The sequence below is a fragment of the Mycetomoellerius zeteki genome, unplaced genomic scaffold (assembly GCF_001594055.1).
Source record: "Mycetomoellerius zeteki isolate Tzet28-1 unplaced genomic scaffold, Tzet1.0 scaffold206, whole genome shotgun sequence".
Taxonomy (NCBI): domain Eukaryota; kingdom Metazoa; phylum Arthropoda; class Insecta; order Hymenoptera; family Formicidae; genus Mycetomoellerius; species Mycetomoellerius zeteki.
In genome coordinates, this window is record NW_017257021.1 from 1,166,911 (window position 1) to 1,181,144 (window position 14,234).

General features: G+C 32.3%; 1 protein-coding gene across 1 annotated transcript in view; it reads right to left on the minus strand.

Moving 5' to 3' along the window:
• LOC108722500 (guanylate cyclase 32E) overlaps nt 1-14,234 on the minus strand; it is a 21,784-nt gene that overhangs the window by 2,296 nt on the left and 5,254 nt on the right. Inside the window, 12 exon segments of the mRNA XM_018447646.1 lie at nt 101-365; nt 558-695; nt 794-1,001; nt 2,153-2,315; nt 4,387-4,458; nt 4,584-4,688; nt 4,801-4,986; nt 7,147-7,355; nt 8,288-8,378; nt 8,743-8,881; nt 11,665-11,810; nt 12,649-12,893. Of these exon segments, the coding sequence (XP_018303148.1) occupies nt 101-365; nt 558-695; nt 794-1,001; nt 2,153-2,315; nt 4,387-4,458; nt 4,584-4,688; nt 4,801-4,986; nt 7,147-7,355; nt 8,288-8,378; nt 8,743-8,881; nt 11,665-11,810; nt 12,649-12,893 (1,967 nt within the window).

Here is a 14,234-nt window from a genome sequence, read left to right on the forward strand (position 1 = left end):
ATATATATATATATTATATATACATAATATATTCTTAGTAGAAAAAATGAACGAGTTTACAGCAATCAATAATACGTTTATAATTATATATAAAAATTACCTCTAACGGCGTGCTTTCCGCAGACATGGACGTAAAACCAACTATGTCGCTGAAATAAATGGTAACACAGTCGAAACTTTCAGCCTCTACTTTGTGTCCCATTTTTAGTTGTTCAGCTACGTAACGCGGTAACATTTCGTATAGCAATGCATCTGTTTTCTTTTTTTCTTCAGTTAATTGGTCTGTCCGTTCGTTAACAAGTGCTTCAAGATTATTTGTATATTTTTCCATCATCGCCATCACATTGTCTACGATATTCGCTTTTCTAAAAGGAAAACATAAGCGAACGTGATTAAGTAAAAAGTAGATTTAATAAATTTTTGAAAATATTGCTTTCCTTGATACGGATTAATTATATATATATATATATATACATTATTTAATTATGGATTAATAAAATACTATTTTGTGTATATATTGTGATATTAACAAATATATAATATTACAAAAAACTCACATGCCCTTTTATAGCGGTCCCAATTTGTGTCTGATCATTTTAAAATCTGATGGACGAAGTTCCGGATTTTCTGACCAGCATTCGAGCAAACATTTACAAACGAAATCGAACGTATTATCCAGTTGATCCAATGGTGGTCTACCATTATTTCATGAGAAAAAAAAGAAAATTTCTTCAAATTTTTTAATAAAAATTATAAAGTTATATATTTTTTAGTTATATTTACAATAGCTTACCTAAACGGTGATGTTTCATAATTTGGTTTTTTTATTTTTGTTAATATTTCATCTATTGATAAATCAGTGATACCAAATGGTCCATGTCGTCCTTGTAGTTCGTACAAAACTGTGGCGAATGAATATACATCCCCTCTTTGCAAATCACGAACATTCAGCTTCAAGGGAGAAGTACAGCGTAATAATTCAGGTGCTTTGTATAGCAACCCTATATGGAATTATATAGTGAATTAAATATAGGAGAGATTTGCTAAATTCATATTGATCGCTTAAGTCTAAAAGCTGCGTCGTAACCAAGCTTACAGAGCTGTCATGCTATATAAGCTTGGATAGGATGCTTGTACGGTATAATTTTTTTCGGTAACAATTGTTTTTCTACTTAAAATATTCATCAGTGATGAATTAAGCATTTTGCCGCCCCTAGGTGGCTTCATTAATTTATAAATTTGATAAAAGGGAAAATGGATTTAAAAAATGATTTATATCCCCGCATTAGCTATAGTAAAAACATTCAATAATCCTTAATAAGGATCCTTAATCCTTAATATAAATATAATACATTTTTAAAATGTATATTTAAAATATCGTTTCTGATCAAATATGCTCGGTGTAACTGGTGCAAAAACGTTAGATTAACAAATTAAAAATTTATCTTAATTATGACAATCTTGCGTTTCGCGGGTTTTCTCCGTGTCCAGATCCATTCTTGGAATGCCAATGTTTCGTGAACCTTACAGTCCACTGCATCAGAGCGAGGAACAGCCTGATACTAAGCTGTTCCCCTGGGTCGTTCCCTTTATATTACGCTGGGGGGGGGAAAGAAATGTTGGCATTCCAAGAGTGGATCTGGACACGGAGAAAATCCGCGAAACGCAAGATTGTCATATAGGAAACACCCGTGGAAGCCTCAAGAATATTATTTATCTTAACTATATGAAAATTTTCTGTCTTGAAAAATTTGCCGCCCCCTCAAATTTGCCACCCTAAGCAAGTGTCTTGTTTGTCTATGCGTTAATCTATCACTGATATTAATATAAAGAATTTAAAACATTTGTTAGATAAGTTTGATATAAAAAAATGTAAAAGAATTGCTATATAGAGACTAGCTTAGAATTTTAAGTTCTAATTTAAAAAAAAATTATTTGAGTGTATCTATACATTTGGCACAACATTCCCCTATATAGACTTTTTTCGTAATCATTATAGCGGATATTGAATCGATTTCTTTCATTTTATATAATTCTCAATTTATAAATTAAAAAAGATTACGAAAAAAGAAGAATTTAGTAACAATTAAAATTATAAGAGAATTCGAAAGTATAATTATTGAATCGGATATAAAAATTTCTTTTAACTTACCGTGGTTTGTTTTAATGACGTCAGAGTCGCATTCCTCATTTCGTTTAAATTCGTTCAAGCCAAAATCCGTTAATTTTACAACCCATCGTGAATCCACAAGGCAGTTTGAAGGGCTTAGTGATCCGTGATACTTAATTACTGAATCGTGCAGATAGATCATACCCTAAACGATTAGACAGAATGGCTACCGTCCAATCAAACAATTAACACAGTTGTTAAAGATACATAATTTGTACTTTTTGGCTCGATTTTATAAGTCATCTTCAATCTTAAAATATAATAAAAAATAATCTCACATTCTTCACTGCGCATAATAGAAGCGGTCCTGGATTTTCAAATTGATAAGTAGTCACAGCCGGTTTATAAGCCGAGTAAACTATGAATTGTGTAATTCCTTTTATACTCATTTTTATCAATATAGATTGACTTTAATCTCAGTTCAACTTATTCTTTATCTTTTTCTAAAAATTAGAAAAAGGTGAAGAGTTGAACTGAGATTAAAGTTAATCTACCTACATTGGTGGAAACGAGCATTAGAATGTTATAATAGTCCATTGTACTTGATTTATGAACCGATTGTGACTGACACTTATTTAAGTTGAAAATACCTCCTGGATAGTTTTTGTTACATGCGATGGAGAATATAAGGTTACTTTTTAATATATTATTGGTTGAAGTTTATGGTTATATCGCTTATTTGTATACAATTCCTATTGCTATTTTTGTCGCTGTTGCTTAGCATGTATTTAGACAATTTAGACCGTCTAGGGCTTTACGTCCAAGTCTCTTCCGTACTATGCTTCGAGCCGCTCATCATATTATCGATCGCCGAGAAGACAGAAGATCTTTTTTCTGATGACGTGTTTGTTCATCTTGTTCATTCTGCTCTGAGTTTTTGACACTTTTGTCATTTTCTCAATAAAGTTTTAGTTCTCATTATACACTTGGGCATATTTATTTCGATGTGACTAGTGTATTGTGCTACTGTGTGTTTTCCGTGCAAATTTGAAACGTGCATACGTGTCGCGAACGTATAAACATTTTGGATCAATAACGGGTCCTAATCATATACAGTACAGGAGAGACTTCGACGCAACACTGATTTCGATGTAATAATGCCTTAAAATTGCTGAAGATGGCTCATAATTGAACCGAAACATTCAAATTATGTACCTTTATATAATAAACTATGTTGGTTATTTTATTTTAAACACCAATAACTGCGTTCGAGATTTATTACCCTTTCTTTTTAATTATTTTTGAATGCAATGTAACATAAAAAGAAAAAAAACAATTTTGAAACTCGTCTACATTTTCTCTATTTGTAAACTTTTTTTTTTCATGTTACATTGCATTCAGCAGTCTGATGCTACATGGAAGAAATCATCTCTTAAAATGAATATTGTATATTTTATTAAGGTAGTACACTCGCGAATTGAAAATAGTAACTAAGAATTTCTTTAAATTGAAACTGTACTAGGAGACATTAACACGCTTATGTGCAATTACAATGAGATTGACCGTTTCAATATCGAGATATAAATAATTAAAAATTATACTTTTTATACGTGTTGCCTATATAAAGTTCATGAAAATCACGTTTATTTTTTATTATTTTATTAGAGCCTAAACTAGCAGTGATATATTAATAAAAAACGAATATGCGCTGGAGAAAAAAATATTATGAAAAAAATGTTATAATTTTTTATGGTTTAGTTTGGAAAATAGAATTGTGAAAAGAATGCAATTTTTGATCTTAATTGAAGAGATGATGTTTATGAAGACGATTGAAAGGGGCCAGTGAGCGTCTGGTGTCGTACTTCTCGCATATCATCGCAAATATCGCGTGTGATTCGGGACGTTCGCAGTTCAATGAAATTTATGATAGTGAGATTAAAAGAGTTAGAATCGCATAAACATTTGTCAATCCGTCATGTGAATCAAATTGCTTTCTATTATCAAAATTTTATTCCAACGTGTCACTTAATCAAGAGGGATGGTAATTAGTCCATTGGAATTGACCAATCACACATGTCGTTGACAAATGCGATTGGTCAATTCCAATCGTCGATTAAAGTTAATCGGAGTTAGTCGAAATGGTCCTGAATGGGAATATCACCGAGTCCGCGATGAGACCTTTGGATGATATTATCGTGAGTGTACTATCTTAATTAAACAAATTTTAAAGAGAAGAAAATGTAAATTTTATGAAAACAAAATTTAATGAAACTTACTCTAATGATGTCGCCGACAAGAGATGAAATAAACATATTATCGAGTTTTATATCTTCGTTCTCCAATATGTTCTGAAAAACATTGCGTTATTGATGGAAATTCGAAATTATTGAAATTATCATAATGCGATAATATTTGGAGATTTAATCAATATATATATAAAATATTAATTGCATTAATTAAAAAAATTACTGACTTTGAGACTACCACGTGCACAATATTCGACGATGACGCATATATTAGGTGGTTCAGTACAAGCACCGATAAAGGAGTTCAAGTTACTGTGTCTAATATCGCGCATCTGAAAATACATTCTTTTAATAGCAAGTAAGTTCCTACTGTAATTGCTTAAAGTTGTTATATTGTAATTAAATTAAAAATTAAATTAAAATTTTTGACTTTACAAACGTTACCACTTTTAATTCTTTTTTCATCTTTCGCGTAATCTCAATTGATTTCTTTCTGATTTTCTTAACAGCAACAATTTGTCCTTTATACAGTCCGATTTGCGTATAAATCATTGAATATCGGAAATCCGCATCTGGATTAGAACTTAGCGACACTTGACTAGTTCGCATTATAGGTTGCGTTGTTGGTGACTTTGAAAAAATATATATGAATATTATGTTTAGTTTTTTGTTAATGTCATCACAGTCACATTGAATCGTAACATCAGAAGCGAGAAATAACACGTTAATTTTTATTACGTATCATTTGTAAATAATAACAATTTAGATAAAACGCAAGAATAAGATCGCTTTAAAACAATTGTAAAAATAGACGAAAACTATCCTCCTATATATCTCCTCCCTGACAGTCAGTAAATAATCGTAAAAAGTGATAAAAGACACATGAAGTTTTTATTCTTATATGCTTATTTTCACTTACACGTATTTTTTATCATTTTTTACATTTATTTACTGACTGTCAGGGGGATAAGCATATTCTTCGTCCATTTTTATAAATGTTTTAAAGCGATCTCGTCGTTTTGTTTTACCCAAATTGTCTTTATTTACAAATGGCACGTAATAAAAATTAACGTGTCATTTCTCGCTTCTGACGTCATGGTTCAGTATGGCTGCGATGACTACTTAGGGCTCCTCAGAAGCCTTTGTTATACAAAAATTACGATTTAGTCGGTAATACAGACGGCTTTAGAATTCCCTTAAGTTTGCACAAGACACTGAACGGGAATCCCGCACCAAAAAACAGAAATCACTAGTGATTGAAATAAGGCCCTTTTAGCCCGGATTTACAATAGGTTTTTAAGCCTGAAGTCATAAGAAATGAACGAATCATAGTCAATTATTCTCCTCGCATTCGACCCCTGTAACCCCGGATCTACAATAGAGTTTTAAACTTTAAGTCATTAGAAATGGACGAATCACAGTCGATTATTCTCCTCGAATTAGACTGTAATTAGTCAATTTCTTACGGCTTAAGGCTTAATCCCACCTATTTGGATATATGGCATTTTTAACGGGCGGGATTTATGTTCAAAGCATACAAAGTACGCAGATTGAAATGAGTGCACTAAATGCAATAAACGCATTACATGAAATATGTACCTCTTGTCATAACACTTCCAATATATGTAGGAAGATTGTAATTATTATTTATTACTTCATATACATATTTATCATTTTTATTCCTTAATAAAACTTTATAAACGCATTTTATAAGTTATTGTGTCATTTTACGTCTTATTTATATGCATTATTTGTAAATTTTTCATGAACCGTACATACCTCCCTTCCCCCTATGAGTAACCATATATCTCACCCTTATGGGATATATGGCAAAAATGCAAGGGTTTCAAAAAGTTTATTTTTTAGAATGAAAAATTAATATTTCGGATTCCTAATATTTTTTTCATAGTAGTAGAAAGTATGAAGTTTTTACTGGTATAGTTTATTTGCCTTAAACATGGTAAATAGTACTTGATAAATTAAATCTCCCTTAGGTGCAGCGTATATACCAAGTTTACTCTAAGGCTTAAAATACCTATTGTAGATCCGGGACTTACTGCCCTGTATTTTTTCTTACTAGTCTGATGTGTAGTTGGTGATATGTAGTTAGACATGGTTGAAGGTGTAAGAACTCGCGTGCAAGGTTTCGTTTTTTTGCTAATAAAATAGTCTTCTTCGTTAATGGAAGAGACGTCGCGAGTTGTTAAAATAAATGTGATTAATAATTGCGTGATACCCAACATCGGTCCTTCGAGCCGAATCCAGGGATCCAGATATTGGTGAGGCACATAAGATGAAGACTCTCGTGATACATATGATTTCAAACACAAGGATACCAGAGAATTTAAGAGCATTCTTGATAGCAAGCAAGCTTGTACGAAACAAGGCAAGCCAGTTTGAAGTCGGTGTGCGCCAGATCCCTGACCAACAAGGCATATTTGGAAAGCAATGAAAGAATCAGTATTTTTAATATTTCATTTTTTTGCTAATTTTTTATTTTTTTGCTAAAGTAGTCTTCTTCGTCAATGGAAGAGACGCTGCGAGTTGTTAATTATTAATCCTCGCATGACACCCAACAATACTAAAAAATTTATATTAAAAAACTCATTACAGCTTTGCATCTAAAAATTTGTAAGATAAATTTCATGCAAATATACAAGCAATTTTTTTTGTCGTGCGTCCAATCTAATAGGAAAAGGTGATAAAAACGTATACGAAAAGACGTAAATATGAAAGAAACTAAGATTGTTTTCAAAAATAGAGGTAGTGATACGATAGGCAAGTAAATACTTCGGAATTGCATTTGGCGAGTATCTCATCGGCTCTTGTTTCACTCTTCTGTGTGTGCTCCTTGATCTGAATGTCTTTGTAGTTAACTTTCCAAAGCAAACTATCTATCTCTTGCTCGTATTTCCAATTTTTATAAAAAAATAAGACAACCACTATAATAATGAACACTAATAAACCAACGATGACGCCAATAATTTTACCAGTATGAGCTGTAAACAAACATTAACTCGTATTATTAAGAATTATTATATAATTTACTGATTCAAGTATATTAATTACTTTTTAAAAACATTATATAACATTAGCATATTATTTTAAAACTATAATACAATATTTTTATATAAAAATAATAAAATGTATTATAATAATAAGAAATATTTATATCAATCTTTACGATAAAAATACAGCATATATTTATAAATTATTAATAATATTTATAAATAATGACATAATTACTAATAATAATTATTAATTATTAATACAGTATAGTAGAATGTCTCCCTACAGCACGAAATATTGCAGCAATATTGTGTTGCAGCAATATTTTAATAGTGCGCAATATTACAAAAGTTACAGCAATATTGTTGCAATATTGAAATTTAAATATTATATTGGAAATATTGCAGCAATATTGTGAAATATTCTAACTTTAATACTTTGTAGAAAATATTGCTGCAATATTATAATTCGAAAAATAAGTACACGCTCACGAGCTGGACGTGCTTCTCATAAGAGGAAAACGTCAAGGAAATCTATAAAAAGGTGTGTGCAAAACGAATTGGCGAATCTGCTGGAGATCTTTTTTTGGGTATGCTTTCTAAGTCCAAATGTTTTTTTTATCATAATTTTATTGTATGTATTTGGAATGTGATGCTAAACAACAATATGTTAGCAATTAATAAAACTAGATTAATTATTGAAATATTACATAATGTTGGAGTATATCTGCAATATTTCTCTAAATATTGTAGCAATATTGAAAAACATTGCAACAATATTTGATTTTTGCGGACATATAGGAATGTAGCTACAATGTTACAATTTTTCAAAATGATATTGCTGCAATATTGCTGTAATATATCGATTATCCGAATCTTTATTGCTTAAGGCATAATATTGTCTTAATTTTTATTATACTCACAGTTACATATTTCGCCTTTATATCCACAACGTGGTTCTGAAATCGGAGGTCCACCTCCGACCCATGTTACATTTTTATTCATTTGAAGTTTCTAAACATTTTATTATCGGAAGTTGAATAAGAAGATAATTTGAAACAATTTATAATAGATATAGTGAAATGTTATTTACATTAGACAATTTCCATATGAAAAAAGATTGATAACACACATGCTTTTTCTTGTTTTCAAACATTTGCAAATAAAAAATAAGTTATATTTTAAAATTTGTAATTCAATTAATAAAGTAGAGTATATTTTACATTATATCATAATATGGTAATTATTTTATACATTTGATAATATTAAACTTTTGTGGCAACATAATTAGTGTGTTAATATAAAATTAATATAATAAATATTTTTTTCGTTCTAAACACAAGGTAAAATGTTACGATAACGATATGTAGTTGCTTACTGGCAAATTTGTTCTTTCTTCTTTTCCAATGAAATACCCAATTGGATAAAGGCCGTAGCCTTTCACAGGTCGATTATCCAATGCAAGCAATGTGTAATTACCTTCGGCGTCTCCATTTTCATCCATGTATACCATGTATCTATAGAATTGGTTGTGCAAATTACGCTCGATTTAAATTTGATTCTATCAATTAGATAGAATAACAGTACATTACAAGTTAATTCTACACTGTTAAATCTATAGTGTCAAATTTAACCTACCGTGAGTCGCCACTGCTCCTACTCAATCATGTCGTTATTTTATACTAAAACAATGGTTATATTTGACACTATAGTGTTAATTTGATATTGTATAGTGTCAAATTGACACGGTACAGTCAAATTTAACTATCATTTTGGTAAAAAATTAATATATTTAGTAGGAGCAGTGGCGACTCACGGTAGGTTATATTTGACACTATAAATTTAACAGTGTAATATCCATTTGTAATTTGTAATTGTGTCATTAAAAAAATTTAGTGTTAGCCATATAATTTTATAAATTATAAAATATATTAAGATGTTATTGATAATATTAATTTGTTTAATATTTATTATAAATTATTTTGGCATACAAATGCGATTTTCGTTTAAAGCTGGTTCTACATAGTTGTATCGCAGTGTCGCAAGCGTTACGGTCCAATTAATATCAAGCTAACTCAACTCTGGTTGGATCACAACGCTTGCGACACGCTTGCAACGCTATAATAAAAGAAATAATAATTATTTTTTTATTTGATATGTATGTATCGCGTGTTGTATCAACATATTGATCAATATGTCGGGCTATTTTCTCTAGTAGACATTAGATATATAAAATGTCAATTTTTAAAATCAATTTTAAAAAAGTAACCGATTAACCACGCACGCCTGCTAGAGAAGGTAGCTCGACATAATGACTACACTGAGAGACCCATTTAGTTGAATAAAACAAAATGCTTTGGTTGAACTTTTTTGTTTGACTGAATTTGTAATTTGTTTGTATGAGTAAAAAATTATGTTATCATAAACAAGTTAAATGTTAGAGTAACTAAATTTTTTATTTGCATGGGTTTATTTGCTTCAACTAAATTTTATAGTAGCAATAACAAACGCATTCATCTTATGGTGTTTCAAATAATTGTGTTTGTTGTTCGAACCAAATCGTATAGTTGGAAGTTACACACTGCGATGCGAACGCGTTTGCCGAGCAACGCGGCGGGCGCATGCACTAAAAACAGTAGAAACGCGGCCCGACCGGCATCACTATCGTGATCGAGTTGATTCTCGTCGCGATCCGCGGGGAAGAAGACCGTGAGTGATGAGGAAGAATTCGACGTCAGACTTTTTATCGTTGATATTACGAAGACGCGTGTGCATTTTATTTTACGCCGAAATCTTTGCGACGAGTTCAAACACGTCGTCGAGTGAAATAGCGAGAGTGAAAATATGGCGGATTCACGGGTGAAGGAGGTAGGCTACTAGACATTCTCCAGTGCGGAAGTTTAATTCCAATTTTTCAAGGTAATTTTTTTTATTTGGTGCTAATATCTATTTTATAGCTATACGGTAGCTATAAAATAAGGAAACATATATATCAGAAGTTACGAGACATGCGGATTACACGGTAGTTCGGTAGTGTTTCCACATTAAGAGCATGCATGCACGTGCAACGTTCGTGCATGCTCTTAATGTGTACCGGTTCGACACCTCGCGTAAATATACACATTTACGCGAGGCGTCGAATTTTCCGTATCGTGATTATCGGATCGATTGAACCGATCAAGTTCTATCCCAGCGAAAAATAATAATAGAATCGACGCTAAATTAACGTCGATTCCATTATGATTTTCTACTGAGATGTATTTTGTAATAGAAAGAAAATATATAATTTAACATACAACTTTATGCATTTTTCTTACATTTGTATTAAAGAAATATTTGATTGATTAAAATCTATCTCTTTGATTGAATCAACTAAATCTCTTGTTTCTATATGGGCAAACAAATACATAGATTGGTCCAACAAAATAATTTAATTGGAAAATTTAGTAATATTAACAAATAAATTTAGTTTAGTGAACAAAATTTGAATAACATTTTAACCAAAAATTTGGTTTCATACAATTAACAATTTAGTTCACTGAACCAAATTTTTATGTTAATATTACAAAATTTTCCAAATAAATTATTTTGTTGGACCAATCTATGTATTTGTTTGCCCATATAGAAACAAGAAATTTAGTTGATTCAATCAAATTTTGTTTTATTCAACTAAATGGGTCTCTCAGTGTATCAATATGTTGATGCAACACGTGATACATACACAAAAATTCAGGCATGTACAACAGTTTTAAATCCTTATAACAAAAGTGTTCAATGCAAACGAAGACTGTTGCATGAATGATTGAAATATCTCTGGGAACACGATGATGAACGATTGAAAACATTTCTCGGGACAAATGCTTTCATCTTATCTTTATAAAGCGCAGAATATTCGTTTTATTCATATTTAATAGGACGAATCTCTTTTTCTTGATGCGGTCTCACCTGTTGAAGAGGATGTTTAACAATACAGCCTTAAGCACCGAACAAATTTTCTTAGCGCGGCGATTGCGAATGATAAATATCTCAGCTTTTTTAACGATTTCCTTACGGCATGTACAGTAATTATTTTATCAAAAATTACATTACGCGAACATGGGTGTGCGTGGAAGCCCCCCCTCTCTATCTATCTATTTATCTATCTATCTATCTACCTATACCATTCTCAGTCGATTTTTTTGGTGAGAAACTACCAGGTGATGTCCTCTCCTCGTGAGGTACTTTGCATGCCATACAATGTTACGATATACGACAAACGATTATTCTCAAGCTTTTATTTCATGTTTCCTCACATACGTACCCCATTGCGCTTTGATAATGAACGCCATGTAGCGTCGACACCATCTCTCGTCCGTTTCGGGGGTTTCGATTCTCATCAAGAGCACGCAGCAGTGATCTCTCGTAAAGATGCACCGCGTCGTAAAGGTACGCTGTCTCCGGCACGATCTACACGTTATACGTTATAACATAAAGTAACGATTATGCTTTGAGATTGTGGGTGATTTCAGCGGAAAGATCTATTAACATTACGTTTTATACTAATCGTATGTTATAGTGCAATTAAAACGCGCGCGGAGCGCGCATTCAATTACCCATAATCATTTACGTACCAACGTACTATACTTTAAAATTATGAATATCAACCTATTCAATAGCAATAGACATTTACAAGCATCTGCAAAATTATCACAATCGTATGGTCTATCATTATCATTTCTTTTTGCGAAAGACAATTCGTCAATTCATATAATCCACAGGTCACGATATCTGTCCTATGAATCTGTGCGATGATAATGATAGGGCGAACGAGTATGATAATTTTGCAGATGCTTGCAAACCGTTGCAATGTTGAACAGGTTGATATTCATAATTTCAAAGTACATCACGTTGATATGTGAATGATTATGGGTAACTGTATGCACATCTCGCGCGTTTTAATTGCGCTATAACATACCATTAGTATAAAACGTTGTAATGTTAACTTTTTAAATTTTTGTAGTGAAAATAAATAGCTTCTTTATTATAATGAGAGTCGTTCTTGGAAAATTCCAAAAAGAAAATTTAAAATAATAAAATTTTTTACATTACAATATTCTGTATTATTAACAATACAATACTTATGAGAAGGAAAATTTGCAAACAAGATAAATGATTCCAATCATCTTCCCAAAATATATTATAAAAATGAAAAGAATTTTGAAGTCAGAATTCTAATTTTGTACTGTTAAAATCTCCAAATTCAGAGATATGTTTCTCCAATATTTTCATCATCTCTGATAATCACCTGAACTATTCCTCCGACGTTTGCTGATGGATTCGTGAAATTAAATGGTGGCTTCTGTCTATACTTGTTAACGAGTCGAGTGAAATTCATATAATTTATTGGGGCGGAAGCAACAATGCTGAAATAACTTCGATATGCTCGTATTATTGAAAAATCCATGTTTTTTTGTAATAGCCCTTTCAGATATTTATTCGGATGTTTCTCATCGTAAAACTCAATATCAATACCAACGACAAAATATTCGCCTATAATGAGAAATAGTTAAAAATAATATTATTTAAGTAAGGTGAACGATACGCGCGCGCGCGAGGGAAAAATAGTTATGAAATTAATAAAGTATAAGTTGGAATATAAAATTATACAAAAAACTATATACAGGGTTTGTCCGAAAAGTAATAGGACTGAGTGGATTAAAAAAAATTTATTGAGCCGATCGTTACAATTCTTTAAAAACTTTCAAAATATGCTCCTCCTGCGTCGATACAACGCTGCCAACGAGATTTCCAAGCCTTGAAGGCGTCACGGTAGGCATTTTCCGGAATGGCCTTTAGAGCCGCGGTGCAAGCTGCTTTGATCCCCTCTGCCGTCTCAAAATGCTGTCCTTTCATTGGTCTTTTCAGGAGAGGAAACAAAAAGAAGTCCAGGGGGGCCACATCTGGGCTGTAGGGCGGCTGGGGAAGCGTTGGGATGCCTGCCTGGGCCAGGTAGCTGCTCACAAGAAAGGAGGTGTGAGCTGGAGCGTTGTCATGGTGCAACTTCCAGTCGGCTGCGATGTCTTTTTTGACATCAAAGGCATCGTTCACCATGAGTTTGTTCCTCCTGGACAAACCGTCAACGCCAAATTTTACGTGGAGGTGCTCAAGAGACTCAAAAGAAGGATCAATCGAGTCCGAACAGACATCGCAGCCGACTGGAAGTTGCACCATGACAACGCTCCAGCTCACACCTCCTTTCTTGTGAGCAGCTACCTGGCCCAGGCAGGCATCCCAACGCTTCCCCAGCCGCCCTACAGCCCAGATGTGGCCCCCCCGGACTTCTTTTTGTTTCCTCTCCTGAAAAGACCAATGAAAGGACAGCATTTTGAGACGGCAGAGGGGATCAAAGCAGCTTGCACCGCGGCTCTAAAGGCCATTCCGGAAAATGCCTACCGTGACGCCTTCAAGGCTTGGAAATCTCGTTGGCAGCGTTGTATCGACGCAGGAGGAGCATATTTTGAAAGTTTTTAAAGAATTGTAACGATCGGCTCAATAAATTTTTTTAATCCACTCAGTCCTATTACTTTTCGGACAAACCCTGTATATTATATATGAAATTTTATACATACGGATGTTTATTAATTATTTTATATTAAAAAAATTAATAATTTTTTGTTATTATTTATTTCTTAATTTTTTAGTCAGATTTTGAAAATTTATTTTCTGGAAATTAATTATGAAAAATTCACGACGGAATAACATTAAAAATAATTAATTCGATTTTATTTCTCAGTGCTCCATTGTCCTAACACAGAGAATATACAGGGTGTCTCAGAAAACGCGTTTGTCTTTAAAATAATGTATTCCTGACGTGATTCTAAGACATTTCTT